This window comes from Taudactylus pleione, unplaced genomic scaffold, assembly GCF_031769625.1.
Source record: "Taudactylus pleione unplaced genomic scaffold, aTauple2 ptg000207l, whole genome shotgun sequence".
NCBI classification, from domain to species: domain Eukaryota; kingdom Metazoa; phylum Chordata; class Amphibia; order Anura; family Myobatrachidae; genus Taudactylus; species Taudactylus pleione.
This window is the reverse complement of record NW_028284609.1, coordinates 4315253-4341263: the sequence shown is the minus strand read 5'-3', so window position 1 is coordinate 4341263 and position 26011 is coordinate 4315253. Positions and strand designations below refer to the sequence as shown.

Sequence of the window (26011 nt, the reverse complement as noted above, 5' to 3'; positions counted from 1 at the left end):
TGTCCAGTGGTACAGAGAGAGATCATAGCTGGGAGAAGGCTGCACAGACACACAAGAAACAGATACGACTTATTGCTATTTAATTTTGTACTTATTTTTAACAATTTAATTGTATTAATTAATATATGTATGGAAATACAACTTTAGGAGGCTTCCCTATCTCCCTTAATTTTCCATGTAGCATTAATAATTGGGTTATACAAGTAAGGAGGAAATATTTCACGTTGGGAGTAAATCCAGAAAAATAATAGATAACCCTTCAATATATTTTATAAATGTAGGTGCAACCGGATGAATTCTCTATTGCATATAAATCAATATGCAGAAGTTGAAGTGTGAAATTATAGACAATCCTGTAAACTATAAATATCTAGTGAATGAAGCAAATTTCAGATACTGGGGTTCTCTAATTATATTCAGTTTTCTTATCCCTGGCAATACTCAACTCTAATAATAATTATGTCTGTTTAATAGTGTTCTTGTATGTCCATTCCCAACATTAAGTGGTGAAGACTCATGACAATCAATATTTTTATTTAAAGCCTGGGAGCCATAGGATGTCATAAGGAAAAAAAATACAATATGGGGTGAAAAATATTATGAGATCAGAGGCAAGAATGATCAATATGGTAGTTAGAAAGAACATTGAAGTACTGCACAAGGGTGAAAGCAAAGTAAAGGCCAGGTGAGAGAATGATTTATATAGCAGTCATACCTTCCAGGTCCTGTCTTCAGTAAAAATCTGTCTCTCTGCAATATCTGTCCGATTCCAGGAAACAGCAAGTTTTAGCTGATGATCCCAATTCTCCTGTCCATAATGATCAGTACTGTGAGACGCTGCCAGACAGATAACCACCAGTCAATTACTATGATCATAGGCCCTCATTCTGAGCCACTCGCAATTTGCGGTCGTTCGTTCTAAAACAAGGGGTGGCTATTCAAATGAACCGTTCGCTTTGCGGTCTGTTCACACCTCTAAGTCTGAAAGAGCGAGCAAAACTTGCGGTTGTAATTTTGAAAAATACGCCCCCTGGCCGCTTGCATCCTACGTCATGTCCGCTATTTATTAGATTAATCGAGTACATCGACCAGCGTATGAACTGCTCGCTATTCTTGTGGTTGGTTTTGGCTACCACAATCTTGCGAGCAGTTCTGGCTATAAAATAACCCAGTGACGTGGTCAATGACGCTGCTGTTTTAATTATGCACACCCATAAAACGCCCGTTTTGACCTTTAAGCACGCCTGCGATCGGATCTCCACTCCCCGTTTTCAAGCACATTCCCCTGTTACCACCCACATACGCCTCATTCTGTCACTCAAAATATCAGGCACTCGCTATCTAGCGAACAAACAATTTTCTGCCGCACAGACTGGTTCGCGCATGCGTATTACAATCCGTACGCATGCACAGTTGTGCAAACATCGCTCGGAGCGAACGAGCAGCCGCTAATGAGTGGCTTTGAATCAGGCTCATAGTTCTACCTTAATGACAGAGCCCAGTCAATCACTGATACACAGCTCTGCAATAACACTGAAATTATCATTCACCAAACTACACCATGTCATTCATCATATCTGGGATTTGTCTACAGGTTAGTGGCACACACTGGGAGATCTTCCAGGAAAGACAATCATCATCTAATATATAACTGAACCCTATTTCATGAGCCAGCACCAGAACCTGTAAAAATGAGATGGCCTCTGTCAGTATGACGTATTATACTGTATGGAGCAATCTCTTTCTCCAGGGCTGTTTAAGAGAGGAGGGAGCCCGCTTGCAGTCTAAGTGTAGCCCACCTCTCATCAGCGCAGTTGCAATGTAGAGTCTTTACCACACATGCGCAACTCTTCAGTAAAATGGCTGCTGTACCATTGTCCTGGAGATTTCAGCAGCACCAGACTCTGTAGAGGTAAGTATAATGTATGAGTGCAGGGTGTGTGGTGTGGATCCATGTACCCCACACATCCTGCACCCAATGTAGATACACCCCACTTTCTGACCTTTCAGCAATGCTTGCAGAATGGCTACGTCCATCCCTTGGTCTCCCACTCTCTCTTCCCGGAGGATGGTCAGCAGAGATCCCATTCGGACAATATCCTGTATCTGTGCAGCAAGAGGACATAAGTGAAAATATTATAATAATATAAGCTGTGAAATGTAACAGAACTCTCTCTCCAGACAGACATATTGTAGGATATTACTTTCTGCTGGCGGAGTAACAGGGCAGAGTGACCATCATCCTTATTGGTATGGTTTTAAAATCAGGTTAATCAGAGCAACAATGGTGGGAGAAGGACTCAGGGCCTGATTCAGACCCGCTCGCTAGAAGCACTCGCTCACATGCAAAAAGGGGCCGGCCATGTAAAATCCCTCATTGCAATGCAAGGCTCAAGGACGCCTTTTTGTCTTTGCGAGCGGCGACAAAGCGATCGCAAACTAGCCTAATACCACCCCCTCTACTCTCGCAAGTCATCTCCAGGAAGTGTATGATCATCGGTAACATCGAGAGCCATCGGAAGCCCTCGCAAGGTTTAAGGTAGCCCTAGGCACACGCAAGTTCTGCGAGTACTTCAGTCAAAAATCAAGCTATGTGACGTGCACAATGACGCGTCTTTGTAATTATGGATGCCCATTAAATGCCATTTTGACGGTCACACACGCCTGTGTCCACACCACCACGCACCTTCCCCTGTTACCACCCCATTCTGTCAATCAAATTTCAGAAGTCACTTCCTGTTCGCAGTCCGTTCGAGCGATCAAAAAGTGATCGCAAAGATACGGCCGCACATGTGCATAATGGACCGGACACATGCATGGTAGCAAAACATCGACAGCATACGAGTGAACGGATGCTTACGTCCGGGTCTGAATCAGGCCCTCAGTACTGATTTCAGAGATCCACTATTAGTAAAGGAATTTGTGAATCAAAACTAATATATAGCCTTTTAAGATGAATTTACAGACCCTAAAACAGTATTTGTCAGTGCACAAGTTGTGTCTCTATGGGCTCTATTTACTACAATCCGCATTTGTAATGCAGATTGTAGTGTGACATTACCGACTGAATTCGCAATGCGAATTCAGGCAATATCACAGGGATTTACTACAAATCTATTGCAGGGACAGAGCTTGCGATAAAGCTCTATCCCTGCGTATCCCCTCCGCACACTTATCACGGTATTTTCGCAAAAAATACCGTGACAAGTGCCGACGCATGCGCTGTCCAATCATCGCCAAGCCCCAACCCCGGTGTTAAGCCCTGCCCCCCACAATCGTGGACCCCCTGTGACCCCCCTCTCTTAATTACACTTACCTGCAGTCATCGGTGCTAAGGTGATTTCCTCCGTGGCTCCGGTCAGCTGACATCCCTTACTGCACTGGGACTCAGTCAGGTGACAGGCTGGGAGACCAGCTGACCGGAGGGAGGATATCACAGGAGCCCCGATCACTGGTCCCTGGACTCAGGTAAGTTTCTTTTTTTTACTATTTTTTTTCCTTTTTATTTTAGCAGAGATCAGCGTGTGGACCACACAGCTGATCACTGGGGCTGGCTTCGGGCTCTGCTCTGCCCATGAGAGTAGAGCAGGAGTCCGGTAACCGGGGGAGACCCTGGATAACGCCACCTCCAGGTGACGTTGTTATCACGGGGTCTCGCCAGGTATTTTTTCACAATTTATTTTTAGTAACTTTCGCCAGATCACATTTCCCATTACAATTATGTGAAATGCGATCTGCTTACTAAAAATAAGTGATACTTAGGAGTTGGAGTAGAATTTTACGAATTCTACTCCAATTGCCCTGTAGTAACTTTAGGTGATACTAAAATAATGTGAAAAGGGTGTGAAAACACCCTTTTTCACTTTATTTTAGTAAAAATAATGTTAATAAATAGAGCCCTAAGTGTGGGCTCATTCAGAGTTGGGAGCAAAGCAAAAGAAAAAGGAATAACTTTGTCCTCAGACAAACCATGTTGCACTTGCAATGCAAGTGAGGCAAATGCATACCTCCCAACATGACCAATTTCAGGAGGGACAAAATGCTCTGTTCCTGGTCATCCCTCTTAATTTATGATTGCCGTCACCTCTGTTGAACTAGTTCAATGATACGAAAGATGTTTCCACACAAGTGATGGCAAGCCTAAATTGAGAGGGAAGTTCAGGAACAGAGCATTTTGTCCCTCTTGGAATGGGTCATATTGGGAATTATAACGACACAGGCAATGCGCTGTGATCACATCTGACTAAATAAGATGTTCTTTCATGCAATAGAACACACACTGTGTGATTAAAAATACATTTTACTTCTATAAAAAATAGATACACAATACACATACAATGTATGAAACATATAAGAAAACTGAGCATATGAATGAAAAACGAATGAGTGAGAGAATTATAACAACATAAATATTTGTATCAGAAGATGATTCTTCTATTGAGCAAATATGAAACAGTTAAAATGTAACAGATCAGTTCAATCAGATCACATCAATAGGATAGAATTGTACTGGATTTGTCCTTGTACACGCTGTTTATAGGTACTGCATTCTGACACCTGAAATGTACAACTAGAATAGTTGTCTTTAACTTGTTGGTAGATAAAGTAGCAATAGGTCGTGCTGGCGTCCCAGAATGTAATTGACTTCTGTGAAAACCAGTTGCTATATGAGACTTCTATTGTGTTGTGAAGTCTCCCCGTGGGAGAGTATGTTCACCGGCACAGATGAGGTTTAAGCGGCAGACAGATAGTTTCCCTCTCTCCGTATAGATGTAAAGGAGAGAGTGTGTCTTACCGCTATCAGGAGCTGAATAGCAGCGCTCTCCCGGACCAATGAAGTCACTGTGAGGGGCTGGATGGTAGCGCTCCGTGAGACCAGTGTCTCCGCTGTCTGTAGCTCCACGGTCGGCTCCGGAATCTCTCCAAAGGTGCAGGTGTATATAGCACAGTAGAAGGACTTGGCGGCAATGACGTCAATGCGTTTCGTCTCTCTAATCCAGAGACTTTTTCAAGACTGACATTACAATGATAAGTGCCATATTTATCCTTCAAGGAAGTCCGCCTCTGTAATTACTTTAATCATGGACAGCTGAATTGGATCAAAATAAATTTAACAGCTGTGTTTCACAGTTCATTGAGTTTGCGAATAGTATGAAGAAAAAACAATGACTATTTAACATCTATAATTACGGTTTTAAAGCCATAAAAAAACGTGTGTAATTGCACACGGAATTTACCAATGTGTGATAAACATTGTATACAGTGAAAATAATAATATAAACATAATAAATGTGTAAATGTAAATAAACAATAGTATTGGTAATGTTCTGAATGGTAAATGATAAAAATAAATTATTGAAAATAGACAATGATGGGTAGGGATATATGGGGTATGGGAAGTGGAAATATAGAATAAAAAATAATGATAATGAATGTTAAATGGAAAATGATAAAAATGTATCAAAAATAACATATATCAAAAAATGTGAACCTGTGTAGAGTATAACAAACATATCTGTGTACTGAAAATCTAACACATACATGATTGCACACATTTGATTGATCTTGTTTGTTAATTAATCGACTTATGTGTGTGAAATATATGAATGGTTGGAAGAGTCAGGGAGGATGGAGAACATGTTGTAATGTATAGAGATAGATTGCGAGGCCTTCTATGTACCAGGAGAAAAATGTGGCGACGGACGTCATCTCACAATTTCGTCGTGGGACATACAAGGCCATATGTATTTTTAATTGTATAAAGAAGCAAAATCTAGGAGGTTTAAACGAAGCCCTAGATTTTGCTTGTTTAGACAATTAAAAATACATATGGCCTTGTATGTCCCATGATGATAATGTGAGATGACGTCCGTCGACACATTTTTCTCCTGGTACATAGAAGGCCTCGCAATCTATCTCTAAACATTACAACATGTTCCTATGTTATAATATGCCACAACAAAGCCCTTATTCAATGTATTCAAGATTCACTATAGATGTTAAAATATATAATATATAAAAAAAATAAAAAACAAAATATTAAAATATAAAAAAGAGGGGAGGCGTGGCCTAGGAGCGCATGGAGTAGTACGCAGGTTGCAGTGCTCTCCAGGTTATTAATATCCAGACGCAATATCCTGCTCTTCCCCGGGACCCAAACACTTGCCTGCAGATGGTAGAAGGTGAGGGGAACCTCCTGGACGCTGGCTGAGCCGCTGAGCTGCACTGACGGCGCAGTCGGGGCTCTCTCCTACTGAGCCTGCTGCCAAGTCCGGCCGCGTGAGATGCCGATGGCATCCCCACTCGGCTCCCTTCAGCGCACACCACCTGACCTGCATTCCAGTCTGCACACAGGGGCGCTGACCGGAGGGCTCTACGGGGAATCTCCTGAGCTGCTGAGAGGTGCAGAGGCTGAGCATGTACAGCTCAAACAGCGTGGACCTGCCGGAGGGCCTGGTCACGTGACAGGCCAGCGCCATCTTCCCTGGCGACTGCACTATACAATCACTCTCCTGTGAGTGGTGCCAAGTGAGCCATCTAGTTGAGCTCACATATATCCTTCATCTCCTTTGAGCTTCATTGGTGCCCCCTGTGAAACAGAGAACTGTGTGTCGCCCTGCTGTGTGTTAGAAAGATCAGATCCTATTAAGTAAGGGGCTGTTCAGCATTAGATGGAGCCCAGTACCTGTGTGTTAACCCATCCTTACAAGCGGATAATATCCTAATAGATACTTACCAGAGTCCACTGTGTTGACGATGTGAAGATACCTATCTAAAGAATGTTGCACCTCCACGGGTAATGCCCTGCCTACCCATGCAGTAATCTCCTGAGTCGCTTTCCCCAAAATATCACTCTGGTCCTTTTCAAAGTGAGATTTTATGTATTTCTCCGACTATGCCGTCAAAGAAAACAAGACAACAAAAACTTCCAGCACCAATCCGCTTTCCTACTGCCCCTATATCTAAAGTCGGACAGATACCTTCCCCAACATCTGAAGCGTCATCTATGTCCTCTTCACGGGATTCGATTTCACCTGCTGACCTGGGACTAGACCTGGATGTTAATGCACCGCTAACTACACAGGCAATGTTCCAGGTTTTCGAGGCATTTCGGTCTGACGTGTTAAAGGGAGTGGATACTTCCATTCAATCTATTGGAGCTGATATTCTGGGGCTGGGAGAGCGTACAGACCATATAGAGGTGAAGATGCAGGAATTGGTCTCATCTCATAATGAGCTCCTCTCAGCCCACGCAGAACTCCAATCAGAGGTTTCATCTATGAGAGATAAAATGGCGGATATGGAAGATCGCTCACGAAGAAACAATCTGAAGAATCGCGGTGTCCCAGATTCTGTATCTAATGCAGAGCTACCAGATTACATTTCAAAGTTGTTTCTTAAATTGGTGCCTACGGCTTCTCAACAAGACTTGTTAATTGATCGGGTGCATCGCCTTCCCAAACCGAGATCAGGAGCTGGAAATTACCCGCGAGACACTTTATTGCATGTCCATTTCTTTCATTTCAAAGAGCAAATCATGCACGCTGCACGTCAAGCTGAGGGCACAGACACCTTGGGGAGCCTTCAAATCTTTCCTGTTCTGTCTGCGGCTACTCTGTCCAAAAGGCGCTCTTTCCAGTCCATTACTACAGCTCTAAGAGATAATGACATCACATATCGTTGGGGGTTTCCTGTAAAGCTTCTGGTCAACTACGAGGCTTCCTCATACGTAATCTCTACTGTGGAAGCTGGAATTAAGCTTCTGGCGGAATGGGACATCCCAGTGTCTACTCGTGCTTCTGGCTCCAGCGTTCAAGTAACTCAAGACTGGTCTAAAGCTACGTGAGATTACTACATATATACAGCTATTGTGTTATCTCTGTTATATTCTGGTCAGCCCTGTTGTATCGATAGGACCGGAGATATTAGATTACATTTTTTACATGAGATAGTAATTTCTTATGTATGTTCTATCATGTTTTTATTGTCTGATTGCACCAAATTGAATAACAAAAATCTGCATTTTTGTATTTCTGTTAGTTTAAGGGCCTTATTTACTAATAAGAAATAAGAGGGGGGAACCCTTAAGGGTTTCCATCCTTCCTACTATTGCAAAAAGTCTTAATTTGAGACCCTCTTCTAGTACATCTATAATCAAATAAGCATGTTTAATGCATATTGTTTTTGTTACTGTGTGTAATTCAGATTCCGAACATTTCTATAGTATTACTATTACTATTATTATTGTTGTTTTGTGGGTTTAGCGACTCCACATTTATACTGTTAGTAAAGTGGACGAGTTTATGTTAGTTTATGCTTGGATTTAGCTAAACGTGCATATCTGGCATCTAGAGAGACTTGAATAGTCCTTACGCACTCTGTATTGGCGAGCGTTTTATTTTAGCTTTATTCCTATATCTATGTAGTCCACCTGTCTTTGTATTTGGTTACCAATATACTGCATGGGGGGTTTATGGCTTTTGCCCTAGGCCACGTTCCTCCATGTTCTTAGATTTGCCTTTTTTTTTCTATACAGCAAACACTCTAACTCTAATTTTCTGGGTTATCTCAGTTTTCCCTATGTGTTCCTTTTCTGTGTGTCCTTCTTGTTTTTTTTTTCAGGTTTATTTTGTATTTTGGGTACCATAGTGCATATTACTCTATCTCCGCTAGAACCTTGGGTATTTTTGTCAATCTAACGTCTCTTATTTATGGTCTATAGATTATGGTCCAATTTTTTTCTTTAAATGTACATGGTTTGAACTCTCCTAACAAGCACAGGCTTGCTTTGTCCACCTTAAATAGGCACAGGGCTAAAGTTGTAGCACTAAAAGAGACTAATTTTTCATCTGCGGCCCCACCAATTTTGAGAAACGCGAGATATAATGTTGCATATTATGCGAACGGTCCTCTCAAAAAGAATGGTGTAGCTGTGCTGTTCCATAACTCAGTGTCTTTCACTTTATCTAGAAAGGTAGAAGATAAGAACGGCCGGTATCTTATATTAGTAGGTCAGCTAGACGGTAAAGAGGTTACATTAGTTTCCCTCTATGCCCCTAATACTCCTCAAATCCCGTTTCTCAGACGAGTGTTTGAGGAAGTCTATCAGATTAGACGTGGTCATACGATTATAATGGGTGATTTTAACTTAGTCCCTGATAGTCGAATAGACAAATCATCAGTTAATGTTTCTGGAGTGAACAATAGCGTTGCCGATACATCAGCTCTGCTGCGGAAGCTTTTGGCGGAATTCGATCTGTACGACGTGTGGTGGGTTCATTCGTCTAATGTGAAAGACTATACGTTTTTTTCACATGTACATAATACTTATTCACATATCGATCTGATTCTTTTAGACAAACATCTACTACAACATACTTGACAATCTAGTATTAAGCCTATAGTTTGGTCTGACCATGCTGCGGTAACGTGGACTTGGGATGGCCATAACACAAGATTTCCCTCTAGACCATGGCATTTACCAGATCACTTACTATCTTCCCCTGAAGGTGTTAAACCGTTAACAGAGGCCCTGGAATCCTATTTAATAAATAATGATCCACAGGACACCTCTAGCACAACACACTGGTGCGCCCTCAAAGCTGTCCTTAGAGGAGTAGCCATTCAAACAAGTTATCGACTTAAGAGACAATATCTACTCAAACAATCCGAATTGAAATTACGCTTAGCCCAGGTTGAATCTCTAAATAGGGCCCGTCCTTCACGTACTCTTAAGAGATAACTAGTGTCTATTCGAAACCAACTCCAGAAATTATTTTTGGCTCGTATGAAATCATCCCTAATTAAACTTCAGCAAAAGTTCTATAATTCAGGGAATAAGGTAGGCAAGTTTCTAGCTCGTAAACTGCGTAAACGTCAGACCAGAAATAGGATTGAATATTTAATCACACCCAATAATAAGAAACTACTTAACCCCGCTGAGATTGCAAACGCCTTTGCTGAGTATTATGCGGGACTATATAATCTTCATACTGACATTACTATACCACAGCCATCTGGCGCTTCTATTTCTACCTTTTTAAGAGACATTACTTTTCCTCAGTTAGGAGAGGATGCTTTGGCTGTTTTGAATGCACCTTGGACTGAACAAGAAACTTTGAGTGTGATCAAGGCATTGCCTTTGGGGAAGTCCCCTGGTCCGGACGGGTTTACTAACCCATTCTATAAACACTTTGCTAATTCACTTTCTCCCATACTTACCTCCTTATTTAATTTTGTCTCCGGTCAGGGTAGCTTTCCAACAGAGATATTGGAAGCTCAAATTATCACCTTACCTAAACCAGGTAAACCTCCTTCCTCCTGCCCGAATTTTCGCCCAATAGCCCTACTTAATTCAGACATCAAAATTTATGCCAAGATGGTAGCCAGTCGGTTGGCCCCTTTTATCCCCCTTTTGATTCATCCGGACCAGGTGGGCTTCGTCGGCGGGAGACAAGCATCAGATAACACTCGCAGAGTATTTGATTTGGTGGAGCTGATGTTGAGGCAACGCAAGGAGTTCATTCTTCTTTCTCTCGATGCCGAGAAGGCATTTGATCGCCTTCACTGGCTGTTCCTCTACGAATCTCTAAGCCATTTTGGTTTTCAGGGTGCTATTTTAGAGTCTATCAAGGCACTCTATAGTAATACCACAGCTAGAGTGTTCAGTAATGGCTTTCTTTCCTCCCCATTTAATATTAGAAACGGTACAAGATAGGGGTGTCCTCTATCCCCACTTATGTATGTTTTAGCCATTGAACCATTAGCTTCAGCAATTAGAAATTCCCCTTTATTTCCTGGAGTGACAGTCGGTTCAACTTCACATAAATTATGTTTATGTGCAGACAATATTCTTTTGTTTGTAACTAACCCTGTTGCTTCGTTGACAACCCTCCATGATATACTAGACAAATTTAGCGCAGCTTCACTATACAAACTTAACACCACCAAGACTGAAGCCCTACCTTTCAACATACCTGATTGTGTTTTGTCACGTCTACAAGCACAATACAGGTATAATTGGAAAACGGATTATCTTCTCTATCTAGGAATTAATATCTCGAACAGACTAGATAACTTTGCTAAGATAAATTTTGATCCTACAATAAAACATATTGCCGAACAATTACTTAACTGGTTGGGTTTCGAGGTTTCCTGGCTGGGTCACCTTGCAGCATTTAAAATGATGATTTTGCCAAAGTTAATGTATCTATTTCGCACCATTCCCTTTTTGGTTCCGAAACACTTTCTCATTAAGGCCCGTAAACTAATTGTGTCTTATATTTGGAAAGGTAAAACTCCACGGCTATCTTACCAGCGCTTGACCAAACCTAAAATCCTGGGGGGATTACAAATCCCAGACCTAGAGTTATATCAGTCAGCGTGTTTAGTTTCACAAATTAGTGACTGGTTTCTTCCTTCTAACACTAAACCCTGGGTTGACCTAGAAAGGGCACTATTGAAAGAGTATCCCTTGGTGGACTTAATTTGGACACCCAAACAAATGCGTCCCCTTTCGAATAATAATACCCCTAGGGCCATATTAGACTCCCTCAAAAGCTGGGACGACTTGATATTTCAATCTAAATGTATCAGTTTACCGGCTAAATGTTTATCTTTAGCCGCTATAGCACGCTCAATCCCTGATCTATCGGTGGCGATCTGGCGTTCATGTGGGATTGAAACTATCGCTGATATTTTGGGTTCTTCCTCTCTAATCCCGTTTTCTCAAATCCAATCCCTATTTCAGTTACTGTCTGGAGAGCTTTTCTCCTATCTTCGAATTCAGCACTGGGTGGCTAATATAATAAAGCTGTGTGGTTCCTTGGAGTTGCCTTCGGCTGATATCTTAGCTAAATTAAAAAAGGGTAATTCTAAAGGTACTATTGGTTTTTGGTATGCCATGTGTCTCGAGGCTTGCCCCCCAGTTAAGTTTAAGTCCCAAGAGCAATGGGAGTCTGATCTTCAGGAGTCTTATACTCCCCTGCAATGGGAATCTATTTTCACTACTGCCCACAAATTGTCCAAATGTTATAATCATTTAGAATTACAGTATAAAATACTCCATAGGCTCTATTTCACTCCAGCCAAATTACACGTAATATGGCCAACGCAATCAAAATATTGCTGGAGGTGTAATACGAATGTTGGAGATATATTTCATATTTTTTGGAGTTGTTCTCATATTCAGGCTTTCTGGAAAGATTTATTTGATTTGATTTCCAAGGTATTAAAAGTGAATATCCTGCCATCCCCCTCTTTGGCGTTATTGCACGTTTATCCTGTAGGCATGGCCAAAACTGACTGTTACTTAGTGGGGCACGTTCTCCTAGCAGCTAAAACAGCAATAGCACAATTATGGAAATCATATTCTCTTCCTTCTATTCATAAAATTATGCATAAGGTACAATTCGCATTTTTGATGGAGACTGTAGACGTTGCATATTCCACGTCTGCTGTTTCGCCACTGAGGTTATGGTGTAAATGGCAGGAATTTGTATCTGTTGGAGAAGGTGCAGACCTTATGCTTGGAGATATACCTTCTGTATGAAAATATATGGGGTATTGGTCTTTACTGGGATTTAGGCATTTTGATTATGACATATTTTATTTGTACTGTATATTTTTGTGAACTGTAATACCTTTTATTTTCTTTTTTTTTTCTTTTTTTCTTTTATTTTGGTATTGTATTATATTTATCTTTTTCCCCCTTGTTCTATTTTCTGTTTATATTGCTTACTTATTTTATGTCATTTATCTGCAACCATTATAATTGTAAGTAATGTGTTTTTATTTGTGTTTTTATTTTATTTTACTTTACTATTTTTGTATTTGTGTTTTTCTTGTTGAAAAATCAATAAAAAAATGTATTGGAAAAAAAAAATATAAATAAGAAAAATGCAAAAGTATTAAAGGGAGAACATAAGCACATTAAGACCACTAACAGCAAGACTCCCCCAACCACCTTTCTCCATCCTCCCTGTCTCTTCCAACCATTCCTTTTTGGCATGATGCCCAAGACCAATTTCTCATCTCACCCAAATATATTTATACTTATATATTTACCATTTTTTATTCTTCATATGTAGGTCTATATGCAGGTCTATTGACCTACATATTTATGACTTCAAATATTGTCGTAGTACATACAAACTATTGTCGTGTTATATGTCTCAATTCTGTTGGAAAATAATAAATTCTAAAATATTATATCCACATTTGCTTTTTTAAATTCTATATCATCTATCTCTAAGTCAATATTTATAGAGAATATTTTTATATCTTTATATTTTTTGTGATGCACATGAGTATATATATTCATATATTTCACACACATAAGTTGATTAATTAACAAACAAGATCAATCAAATGTGTGCAATCATGTATGTGTTAGATTTTCAGTACACACATATGTTTGTTATACTCTACACAGGTTCACATTTTTTGATATATTTTATTTTTGATATATTTTTATCATTTTCCATTTAACATTCATTATCATTATTTTTTATTCTATATTTCCACTTCCCATACCCCATATATTCCTACCCATCATTGTCTATTATCAATAATTTATTTTTATCATTTACCATTCAGAACATTACCAATACTATTATGTTTATTTACATTTACACATTTATTATGTTTATATTATTATTTTCATTGTATACAATGTTTATCACATATTGGTAAATTCTGTGTTCAATTACACACGTTTTTTTATGGCTTTAAAACCGTAATTATAGATGTTAAATAGTCATTGTTTTTTCTTCATACTATTCGCAAACTCAATGAACTGTGAAACACAGCTGTTAAGTTTATTTTGATCCAATTCAGCTGTCCATGATTAAAGTAATTACAGAGGCGGACTTCCTTGAAGGATAAATACGGCACTTATCATTGTAATGTCAGTCTTGAAAAAGTCTCTGGATTAGAGAGATGAAACGCGTTGACGTCATTGCCGCCAAGTCCTTCTACTGCGCTATACACACCTGCACCTTTGGAGAGATTCCGGAGCCGACCGTGGAGCTACAGACAGCAGAGACACTGGTCTCATGGAGCGCTACCATCCAGCCCCTCACAGTGACTTCATTGGTCCGGGAGAGCGCTGCTATTCAGCTCCTGATAGCGGTAAGACACACTCTCTCCTTTACATCTATACGGAGAGAGGGAAACTATCTGTCTGCCACTTAAACCTCATCTGTGCCGGTGAACATACTCTCCCACGGGGAGACTTCACAACACAATAGAACTTGAAGTCTCATATCCCAAGTGGTTTTCACAGAAGTCAATTACATGCTGGGATGCCAGCACGACTTATTTCTACTTTATCTACCAACAAGTTAAAGACAACTATTCTAGTTGTATATTTCAGGTGTCAGAATGCAGTACCTATAAACAGCGTGTACAAGGACAAATCCAGTACAATTCTATCCTATTGATGTGATCTGATTGAACTGATCTGTTACATTTTAACTGTTTCATATTTGCTCAATAGAAGAATCATCTTCTGATACAAATATTTATGTTGTTACAATTCTCTCACTCATTCGTTTTTCATTCATATGCTCAGTTTTCTTATATGTTTCATACATTGTATGTATATTGTGTATCTATTTTTTATAGAAGTAAAATGTATTTTTAATCACACAGTGTGTGTTCTATTGCATGAAAGAACATCTTATTTAGTCAGATGTGATCACAGTGCATTGCCTGTGTCGTTATATCTGTGTTTGTATTAGGAGTTCACACTAAACTCCAAGCAGTTGCAGCTGATCACGACTGACAGTTTTCTATCAATCTATATTAGCGCTGGGAGCTGGGTAGTATTCTACCCTTTCCCCTCCTTTTTTTAAATATTGGGAATTATGCAAACACATTTATTATTTTGTATGCAGGGCAAATGCTGGCTGCTTTTGCTGGAATTCCACAAATGCTGGACAGCTTTATTGTCACACAATATAGAGTTCAGCTAAGACACGCCCCTCCCAGCACTAAATGGATCAGCATATTTTATATCTGCCCACCTGCAGTGCAGCATGGTTTTACCAAGGTGCAAACTTACTCTTTATTTTGCTTTTCTCTCAACTCTAAATTACAACAGAAATAAGCATGGTGGATGATAGGATGTAACAGAAATAAGCACGGTGGATGATAGGATAGAACAGAAATAAGCACGGTGGATGATGAGATGGAACAGAAATAAGCACGGTGGATGATGATATGGCACAGAAATAAGCACTGTGGATGATAGGATGGAACAGAAATAAGCATGGTGGATGATAGGATGGAACAGAAATAAGCTCAGTGGATGATAGGATGGAACAGAAATAAGCATGGTAAATGATGGGATAGAACAGAAATAAGCTCAGTGGATGATAGGATGGAACAGAAATAAGCATGGTGGATGATAGGATGGAATAGAAATAAGTACGGTGGATGATAGAATGGAACAGAAATAAGCATGGTGGATGATGAGATGGCACAGTAATAAGCACAGTGGATGATGGGATGGCACAGAAATAAGCATGGCAGATAATAGGATCGCACACAAATAAGCATGGTGGATGATGGAATGGCACAGAAAAGCAGCTGTCCTTACTGGCGAGATAGTGATCCCAGAGCAAGGTGACAAGAGTTACTGCAGTGAGTGTACATTGTGTGTGTGTCTTATCTTGTTCTCTTCCCTTTTGTCAGTTTTAGTGATCCTTGCATGCCCATGTAGGGGCCATGTTTCACCACAGTGCAAATGTACTAAATGGTGAACCCAGGGTGACTGAGGCACCAGTGCCTGTGATGATCATTCACCTTTCTGATGAAGGTCATCATAACCCTTGAGTGATAAATCGCAACCTTTCTCAGTAATAAGGTGAGACATACTGACTAGTTGCTTCTGTTTTCCTTCCCTAGTCTTGTTAATTGGATGTATCGGTGTACTGAAAGGCACCCAGGAGAAGGTGCTGGCACTCCCTCCAGCATCCAGGTGAAACTTAATATTAGCAGTTCCTTTTGCCCCTTTACATTTTGGCATAGTTGTCAGGATGGGCAATGCTGTGAATGATGTCAGCAATGGTGGGGGCTCAAGCTCCTTTTGCTAGGTAACCTCTGCCCCCAGCTGTGCATCTCCTGGACAAGCTCACCCACCAGCACTGCCTATGGCTATTCTCTTTGGATTGGTCCTGGCAAGGGTAGGTAAGGGTTTGTTGTATCAAACACAAGAAAAAGATAATTATAATAATAGTAATAATAATAATAATAATAATAATAATAATAATAATAATAATAATAACAACAACAACAACTATAATTTGAGACCAGCTTTATCACTCATTATAGTGGGGTGAAGAAGCCTGCCCAATCCATATATGGCTGGTGGTGTACCATGGGAAAATACAATATATTTATATATTGGATGTTGAATCATAAGAGAATGGTTCAGCAAAAAACAGAGAATCTCCCTTGTGAGTGCACCCACAAGGGAAATTCTGTTTTTTGCTGAACCATTCTCTTATGATTCAACACCCAATATAACAATATGATGCTGTCAGAAAGAAATGATTTGCAGGATTGTGATGCTATACCAGATACATTCAGCCATACAGGCCAAATTGGACTTGCATGCTTTAAAAGGAGATACTCACTGCACTATCTTGCTGAGGACAGAAGAATAATGGGTCACATTGGAAGACATCTTTCAAATTTTTCAGCATATTTATGGGGATACCTCATCTGTGGCTATCCTGAGAAGACAATCCTTTGCCCAAGCACAGAGGGATGGAGAGAGCATTCCTCAGTATGCAACATGAATTTTAAAATAATGTAAGAGTTACGAATGATAGACTCTTAGAGCTCATAAGTTCTTATGGATGTGGATAGAATGCACAGAGACCAGGTTGTGATGATACCATATAGGCAAAGTCCTGGGACTCTAGTATTTGAGAATTGAAGGATCTCTTGTGTCATGATGCTGGAATCTTGTAGATTCAGAACAGGACCATAGATTCAGCTATTAGCTGGAGACTGGATGGAGCTTGAGGCTTTGATGATGTTTCTACTCATGAACCCAGACCAACAAGTATGAATAAACAGATACCTTGAGAAAAGTATCTCACCTGACCATGACCATGGGTATGGTTTGTAGATGTACTTAATGGAGTGCCAGAAGCACAATGATTACAGTCTATAATTAGTGCATGTCTCAGAATGGTAATATAGCCAATGCAGGTATGGCGCACTGCTAGTAATACTCGTTTTATCCTGCAGGTAGTGTTGATACTTGGAATACTATATAGACTCAGGTACAGCTGCGTGTAGTATGATACTATCTGGAACAGACACAAGTGCAGGGCAGCCTTGGCGGTAGAATGCAGACTGGAGCAGATACAGAAAGAACTGATAAATTCAGATAGCTGGAGGCTAGGTCAGATGCACACACTGAATGCACACACAGAACAGAATCAATAGTTGAGTGCACTAATGAATGCAGAACATGAGTCAATAACTGAGTGCACTTTGAAATGCAAATAGCAGAAGTAAGCTGCATTTGGTAGTCGCAGGTAACTAGAGCTGAATAGACTTGTTAACCACAGGTGACAGGAGCCAAATACACTTGGTAACCACAGCTAGTAGGAGTTGAGTACGCTTGGTAACCACAGGAAACAGAAGTTGAATCTTCTTGGTAACCACAGGTAACTGGAATTGAATCCTCTTGGTAACCACAGATAACTTTAGCTGAATCAGGAGCAGGCTGCACTTGCAATTCAGGTGACTGACACAGGTGCAGATAAGTATAGTATGCGAAGGCGGCATAAGCGTGAGCATGTGTAAGATTACCAGTGTTTTTGCTGTATGGCTGTTTATGACAGCTTTGTTGCTAGGCAGTTTATAGTGCTGGCTGGTCAGATGGTGCTATATGGCTGTTTATGACAGCTTTGTTGCTGGGCAGTTTATAGTGCTGGCTGGTCAGATGGTGCTGTATGGCTGTTTATGACAGCCTTGTTGCTGGGCAGTTTATAGTGCTGGCTGGTCAGATGTTTGGTAGAGCCAATGACATGGATTGGGGAGTGGTCGGTTTATCAGTATATATTGTCTCGTTTGCATAATGACAGCCCCTTTGCGATGGATCTTTGAAACACTAGCAGGCTGAGTAGTTTGCATTTTGAGATAGGCTGTACATTATGATTAACTTTTACCATGTCCTTCATTTCTTCTCTGTTTTAATTAGCCCCTCTGTATTCCGTTTCATCTCCCCTACCCTGGCCATCCTCCCTGCCGTTTGTTTTATAGTTTGTTTCCCCTTCAAGGTATATCCCCCCTCCTCACTTACCTGCTCCAGTTTCCCCTGGGCTGCATGGTTTTCAGTTGCAGCCCCATTATAGCAATTCCCCGTTCATCTGCTACATCTCCCTCTGCCGGGGCACCTGCCAGTTTCCTCCTCCCTCCTCCCTCACCTTCTGTCACTCCTCCTGCAGTGCAGGGTTGCTCGCAGCCCGTCATGGCATTCTCAGGCATCAGCGGGTGCCTTTGCTTCTGTTCTCCCATCAGGTGCCCCCTCCCCTGCCCTTACCTTCCCTTTACTCCGGGGCTGCATGGTGTCAACACTCGGCAGCCCCATCAGCTCACCCCCTCCTCGCCCACGGGAGCTCCCGCTGCCGTGGCTCATGCCGCGCTCTATAAAGGCAACCCCCCCTTCTCTCCAATGGCCATCGTGCTGCATATTTCTGGATGGTGGGACTTAGTCTCCCACCATCCTATCAGCCCCTGGCATCTGGCCAAAACAGTTGGGCCCGGTGGCCATTTTATCCCATGGCCATTTTGCTGAGGTGCTGCTCAGCTCCGATCTTAAGCCTGCATCCTGCCCCCTTTTCTTTTCTAATCAGTCACAGTGTTTTGCTAGCACATTCCCCTGTGCAGGCACACTCTTCGTGCCCCTTTATCCCCTCATGTTCCCCTACCTCCAACCTCTTTTTGCCCCATTTGCTACCTGCAAAAAATTGTATATATTTTTTTTCCCCTTACTACATTCAACATGCATATTGTGTTTTCTCCCCTTCTCATCACACCCCCCTTTTTTTCCCTTCCCCCCTGTTTACTTTCCTCTCCTCCCCTCAACACGTCCTTGGTTAGCCTCCCCATCCTATTCCGCCCATCCCCCCTATGCAGCTTTCATCCACGCTCCCACCGTGTTGCTTCCTTTGCTTTTTCTCACCTGCCTCCTGTAGTTGCAGGTGTAAGTGGTTGTGGGAGGAATTTTGAGAAGATTCGGTGGATCGCGAGGCTTATGACACGGTTGCGTTTTGCGGGAAGAGTGTTGGAAGAAGAATTAGTGACCCGATCTGCTGATGACCCTGTGCACATCAAGGTGGCCCCGGCAGTCGATCCAGTGGATCCTCCGCGTGTAATCTTTGTGGAGAAGGTTTTGGGACCACAGGGTTCTGGTGAGTATGATTGTTTCACAATTTTGTTGATTATTTCTTCTCTCTATTTGTGTTACCTGGCATGCGAAAATTACCAAATAGGTTGCGAGGCGTTCATTTAAGAGGATTGGTGATAAGGATAGGAAGGTGATGACACATAGACAGGGGTTAGCAAGACGGAAACTTACATTGTGCGACATCAGTTTTTCTGTGTGGTTGCACTTCAGCGAGGAAAGAGCCGCAAAGACAAATTTGCACAATTTTGCTCTCTCACTTATATGAGGTTGTAGGGGTATTCTTACTAAGAAGACAAACACTATGGGCCAAATGTAATAGGGTGAGAGTTTACAAAATGTGAGAGATTAGCAGTAAACTCTCACATTGGTTGAGTTTTATCTTCAAAATGGGAAAACATCTGAATGAGATTTTAAATCGTGAGAGTTTTTAAAGTCTAAAAAAATATGCGAGTTCGCTCTGTTACTTTGTTTTTGGACTCTATTACATTGGCAAAGTTTAAAAAGCGTCAGAAACTCTCACTTTTCTAAACTCTCACTCTATTACATTTGGCCCTATGGGTGGGATGAAAATTTTGATTTTACCATATTTATTGGTTTAAATGCAGGTTCATATTCACCTATTGCGGTTGGGTTAGCGGGCTGAAGAGCGTGGGTATTTTCTTGAGAAGGAAATACACCGGATTGGTACTGTATGCTTTCTGGGAGTAAAAAAAAAAAAAAAAGACTCAGGTTGGTTGCAGTGGTGTCGACACCCCTTGGTCACGGTTTCGCCTGCTGAGATTATTCTGCTGGTGGTCCTAGTTTATCGGAGGTGGCGGGAGGACGATGGTTGCCTGTATGATTCCAGAGGCTCTCGGTGGTTGGGCTGTCATTTTTCCCTCTTGTCGCTTCTGCGAGGGCGAGCTCCGGAACTGGGGTTGCCGATGTTCAGCTGGGCTTAGCTCCCGCCTTAGGGGTCAGCTTCTAGGAAGCTAGTTAGGCTAAGTTCCAATTATAGATAACCTGTTGGTGAAAATTTTGTTGTGGTTGCAGGATCTTCATTCAGCTTAATTTTGGTCGTTAGTTTAGTCTCTGCTGATCAGTACACTCTGTAGTTTCCGCTTGGTCAGGGTTTATTACTAATTTTGTGGGCATAAGTTGGAGTGAAGATGTTGTGGGGTGGATGGAGGTTCATTTTCCTTGTGCCCCTTGCAGGATCTCTGTACCTCTCTGGTGGGGTTTTTTCCCTCACAGGTGGCATTTAGTTTCCGGTTAGTGGAGCATTTCTCCTAGTCAGTATAGTTCAATATTATGCCATCTCCATAGGTCCTTCAGAATAGTTTCTCAATTTTTGTCGAATTTTAGCTGTAAGTAGTCAGTTTGGGTTATGGTGCCTTGATGGTCATGTTTGATTTTGGGTAGGCTTTTAGTTCGTGGTCTGCAATACAAGGCCGTGTCACTTCAGGGTGTTTTTCAGTGGTTTTCAGGTTTTGGGAATAATAATGTTATGCTTGGGCTGTGGTTTCCTGGGTCTGTTTGGAGTTATACAGATTCTTAGACAAGAGTGTGCTCATGCCGGCAATTGGAGGGGTTAGTATAGCGCATTGTCTGGTTAGCTTTCTCTTCATGAGTTCAGGAAGGAGTGACTTCGGTTTGACACTCCTCTCTTTTTGCTCAGTCACCTTTATGCGTTTCTGGGGTTCCATTTTCATATGACATGTTGATAGGTTGTATTTTACGGTTTATAGTTAGGGATCTATTTGGTTGAGATAACAGTAGGTCGTTTGTTAGTGACTAGTTTGTTCAGTTGCATGGTCACATTGCGGGTGGTTTAATGGTTGGCACAATCTGTAGTGAGAGTAGTTTGTTAGTTTATTGGATCATTTAATTAAGTTTTCTATATCTTTCCATGGTTCGACTGGTATCTAGGGCAGGGAAGTTGCCAATTCCGGGGAGAGCCAGCTTATCATCATGTCTGTTTGTAAGCAGATTTCAATAAGGCACTCTGTATTTGGTTAAATTTAATGGCAACCACATTTGCCTTGGCTTCAGGGCAAATTATCGAGGCAGCTGTTCACCAGTGCGGCTGGCTCGTCCGGATTTTTGGCTCCTAATTTTGATGGGTTTTTTCTGTGTCGATTCTTGGATTCGGCCTTAGCGTGAGGTGGATATAAGGAGTTATTTGTTGCTGTTTGGAACTGTTCCCAATTGTCATGGCCATGTTCTCTGGTCTGCGCGACTGAGTTATTGTCTTGTTAATTTCTGGTGACAAAATTGGGTTTAGTTCATGCCACAAACAACCAAGGCCAGTCGTCAGTTTTAGTTTGCATTGCTGTGTCATTTTATTTGGTGCATTTTGTTGTTAAAATTTTAGATATAACATACAGTTGGTGCTGCGGCCTCTCGTCACAATGACATTGCAAAATAATTGTCTGCCGGGCGGGCTCGACGAGCTTATAGAGATTAGACGTCTGCTGAGGGTAAGTCTTTGAATATTTGCTTTGCTCCTTTGTTTGGAACCATTAATTTGCAGGGTAGGTTCAAGGACCGTCGCGTGGCTGCGCCAATGGGGATCTCATTCTATTGTGAGATTGGAAGTAGTCATGACCCAATCCAATCGATTTTTGGTTGATTAAATATTACAAGTTGTATGGAGGGGTTCCCCGTTCGCGTCATCCACCGGTGGCCTATTGACATGCAGTTTTAAAAGTGTTTCTCATGGGGGGGCGTGGCTTGGAGGTCCTTCGGTGCAGTCGCACTCACTGTGAGCTCCAGGTGTTTAGGGGTCTCATACCTGCCCTGTCCCTGCACTGGACAATTATACTCACCCCTGGGGCTCCTAATAACCCCCAGACTCTCCCGTTGAGGCTCCGGCAGCTGGCTGCGCTTACCAGCTGGCCTCTCCCTCATGAGGCCTACTCGCAGCATTCGATCCCCAGCCTCGATTTAGGACCTGATATCCAGCCCGGCTACCACGGGCCCCCTGCAGTCGCGACTCAACCGACGGAGGCTCCCGCGATTGCATATATCTCCGTGTGGCTCCCCAGACTCCTGGCTGTATCAGCGCCCAGGAGCACCTGTTACTGAGCTCCTGCTCTTGCGGCGCATCTTACGGAGCTCCCAGTCTTTTCCGCAATCACCCGCAGCTTGCCGCCTCACGTGGTCCACCTGCAGCTCCTGACATCTGGACTCAGGTGAGCCTTGGGACCCAAGTCTCTCACATAGCAGGCTCCAATAAAATTACTGACAGAGCTCCGGAGCCAAACTGTAATAACCTGCTGCCTGCTCCTCCATGTGGCCTGCACGTGACACCTGACCCCTGGGCTGCAATCAGCATTGTGCCATGTCACCTTGCCAGTGTGCCCCAGCTCAAGTGCCCATCACAATACTTTAATCTGAGCAGAGGTCTGCATCCATCCCCGTGGAATTGGGAGATTTGGGGTACCTGAGAAGGTTGGCTGCTTCACATTACAGCCCTGTGACTGCAGTTTCTCCTATTGCATTCATCCCTAACAGTCTATGTGGATTTTCTACAACCCTGTGCAGAGTGACGTTTCATCCCCCAGTAAAATTCACAAGTTCCTACTGAGGTGTTTTTTGCTACTGATGGGGCATTGACTCCCCCCGTTCCTGATTTTCAAGTTACATATTGGACTTCCTGTTTTAATTATACTAACTGTGATGTGATACACCACCTGCCACAATTCCTATCCCGGAGCTACTAGCATGACCAATTGGGTTTTTTTCTTTATTTTTTGTCGTCTTCCTCTATACTAGTACCTTTTTTTATAGGATATTATGAGCAGAGCGAATAACAGAGCAAACAAAGGTGGCACGCGAGATATTACGCAACAGTTCTCTCGACGTGACAAACAACCCTCTGTCGCTTCGCCCATTTCTGGTATACCACCTTCAGTGATGGATCCCGGATCAGCTCCTTCCACCAAAGAAGATATTCAGTCTCTCCAGGCTATGATTCTAGACCTTAAATCTTCATTTACCTCTGCCCTTCAATCAGCCATTGGAGAACTCAAATCTGATATAGCGACCCTGGACACTCGTACCTCTTCTTTGGAAACTCGTGTGGATAAGCATCAGGAATTTCAAGAAGTAGTTGGTCGGGATATGGACTATTTGCATAATGAACTGAACTTCCTTTGTGATAAAATGGAAGATTTAGAGAATCGAGAGAGGCGGAATAATTTGCGCATTCGCAATGTCCCCGAATCAATTAATGCATCTGATCTGGACTCATATCTTAAAAGATTGTTTATCTCGCTGGTAACATCGTTGACAGTGGAATCCATCCAGCTAGAAAGGGCCCATCGACGCTGCGTCCTATACCTCTCCCTGTGATGCGGTTCTTAAATTTCTGTCTTTTAAGATCAAAAACCGAATTACGATGGCAACCAGAACGACTACCTCACCTCTGTTTGAAGGCTCTCAGTTACAGATTTTTCAGGACCTGGCACCTTCCACCATTGCAAAAAGACGTGACCTTCGTGCAGTTACTACTGCACTTCGGGACAATGGTTATAAGTACAGATGGGGATTCCCCTTCCGCCTATCAGTGGATGTTGAAGGTTGTTTTCATACTATGCGTTCTGTGGAAGAAGGGATGCAATTGCTTTGTAAACTTCGCCTAGCTTCCTCCTCTGGTCCTGGTCCCGATGGATCTGATGCCTCCTCTTGCACCTGATGCATTCCTGACCTGGGTCTGATAAGTAGTCCATGCTTTATATGTTCCTGTTATATTGGTATTATTGTTGTTGCCTTTATGCCATAGGTAAATTTTTTACCGAATTATCATTGTTTCACCACGATTGAGGTTTATGGTCATTTCCGGTATTTTCTTATTTAACTGTTTGCACATTATTTTAAACAATGTACCTTAAAGTTTACTGATTTTGATTTTTCTATGTTTTCTGATATTCTTTTATCCATGTCTCTCTTTATTATTTATTGTTATTTTCCCTTTTGGTCTTTACATTGTTTATTATTCTATATTGTTTGATTTTATTTTGGTATCAGCTTCGGGTGGGTTTCAGTGGGTTTTCCTCCGGCCACCTCACCCCCCAAATTTAGGGATTATTGTAATTTAGCTCTGTAGAGGTCTCATAGTGAGCCCATAGTCAGTTGTTATTTTAGATCCCACCAGTGCGCTTCTCCTCTTGTGGAGCTCAACCTTAGTGGCAGATCTCCTGGTATATTGGGTGATCCTTGCCACTTATTAGTTCTCTAAATTCAGTTTATTATATTTTATTTTTATTTTTATTTTTTTTATTTATTTATTTTTCACTTTTTAGACGGCAGGGCCTGTAGTGCTGCTTCACTGTCTAAGGAGCCCCAAAATATCTGTTACAATGCCCATCACTTGCCTTTCTATTAATGCCAACGGCCAGAACACACCTCAGAAACATTCACATCTCCATTTGACACTTAAGAAATTGTGTGGAGACGTGATATTTATGCAGGAAACTCACCTAAAAAAAGATTCCCATCCCTCACTATCCTCCAATAATCATGTCTCTAAACAAAATGGGGTAGCAATTCTCATCCGTGGCTCCCTCCCATTCCAACTGCTAGACATAAAATTTGATACTGACGGTAGATACATTATGATTCGTGGTAAGATTGGACATGAGGAGATTACGCTGACTAACCTGTACGCCCCTAATACCGGCCAATCCTGATTTTTGCTGAATTTTTTCCACGAACTATATCTTTACAGATGAGGAAAGACGCTAGTAGGTGGCGACTTTAATTCAGTCATCGCCCCTCAATTGGATAGATCAGGCCTTCCCTCATATAATGGTGCGGCATTGAACTCTTCTGCACTTTATAGATGTATGGCAGAGGCTGGTCTGTTTGATGTTTGGAGCGCCCTTAATCCCACCACCCGAGACTATACTTTTTATTCTCACCCTCATGACGTTTACTCCAGAATAGACCTTTTCTTGTGTTGTGCTTCCCTATCACAAACAGCTCACTGCTCCTCTATTGTCCCGAACACATGGTCAGACCATTCTATTTTAATAGTGTCCTTTGACCTTTTGGAAGCGACAGGGGGCAGACCTTGCTGGAGACTGAATGAAACATTGTTGAAAATTCCTCAGTTCCAGGAAAGCATTAAAGCCAATATTAAGGACTACTTCATTCTGAACCCCCCTGGCGACTGTAGCATATCCACGATCTGGGCGGCCCATAAAGCCGTTGTAAGAGGAGCTATAATTCAATACGCTTCTCGTAGAAAAAGAGAGCAGGAATACCATATTAACTCTTTGATTACAACTATAGTGAATTTGGATAGGGAACATAAGCGCACCCTTTCTAAAAAAAGTTCTATCTCGACTCTCTCAGGCCCGTGCCAAGCTACAATCTATTCAGGCTGAGAAAATTGAACGTTCTTTACATTGGGTCAACCAGATATTCTTTGATAAAGGTAATAAAGCCCACACCTTATTGGCTAATAAACTATGTGCTAAACGGGCTTCTCAAGCTATTTCCTCCGTCAGAGATCTCTCTGGTAAAACGACTTACGATCCCACACATATTAATGATGTTTTTATCAAATACTATGAAGCTTTATACAATTTGCCC

The 26011-nt window shown here is 41.8% G+C and overlaps 1 protein-coding gene across 1 annotated transcript in view; it reads right to left on the bottom strand.

Annotated features, from left to right (window-relative positions):
- Nucleotides 1–26011, bottom strand: part of LOC148517856 (transient receptor potential cation channel subfamily M member 2-like) — a 248125-nt gene that overhangs the window by 161678 nt on the left and 60436 nt on the right. The window contains exons 10-11 of the mRNA XM_088478123.1: nucleotides 2004–2106; nucleotides 716–837 (exon numbers count right to left, since the gene is read on the bottom strand). Of these exons, the coding sequence (XP_088334249.1) occupies nucleotides 716–837; nucleotides 2004–2106 (225 nt within the window). The remainder of the gene's footprint in view (nucleotides 1–715; nucleotides 838–2003; nucleotides 2107–26011) is intronic.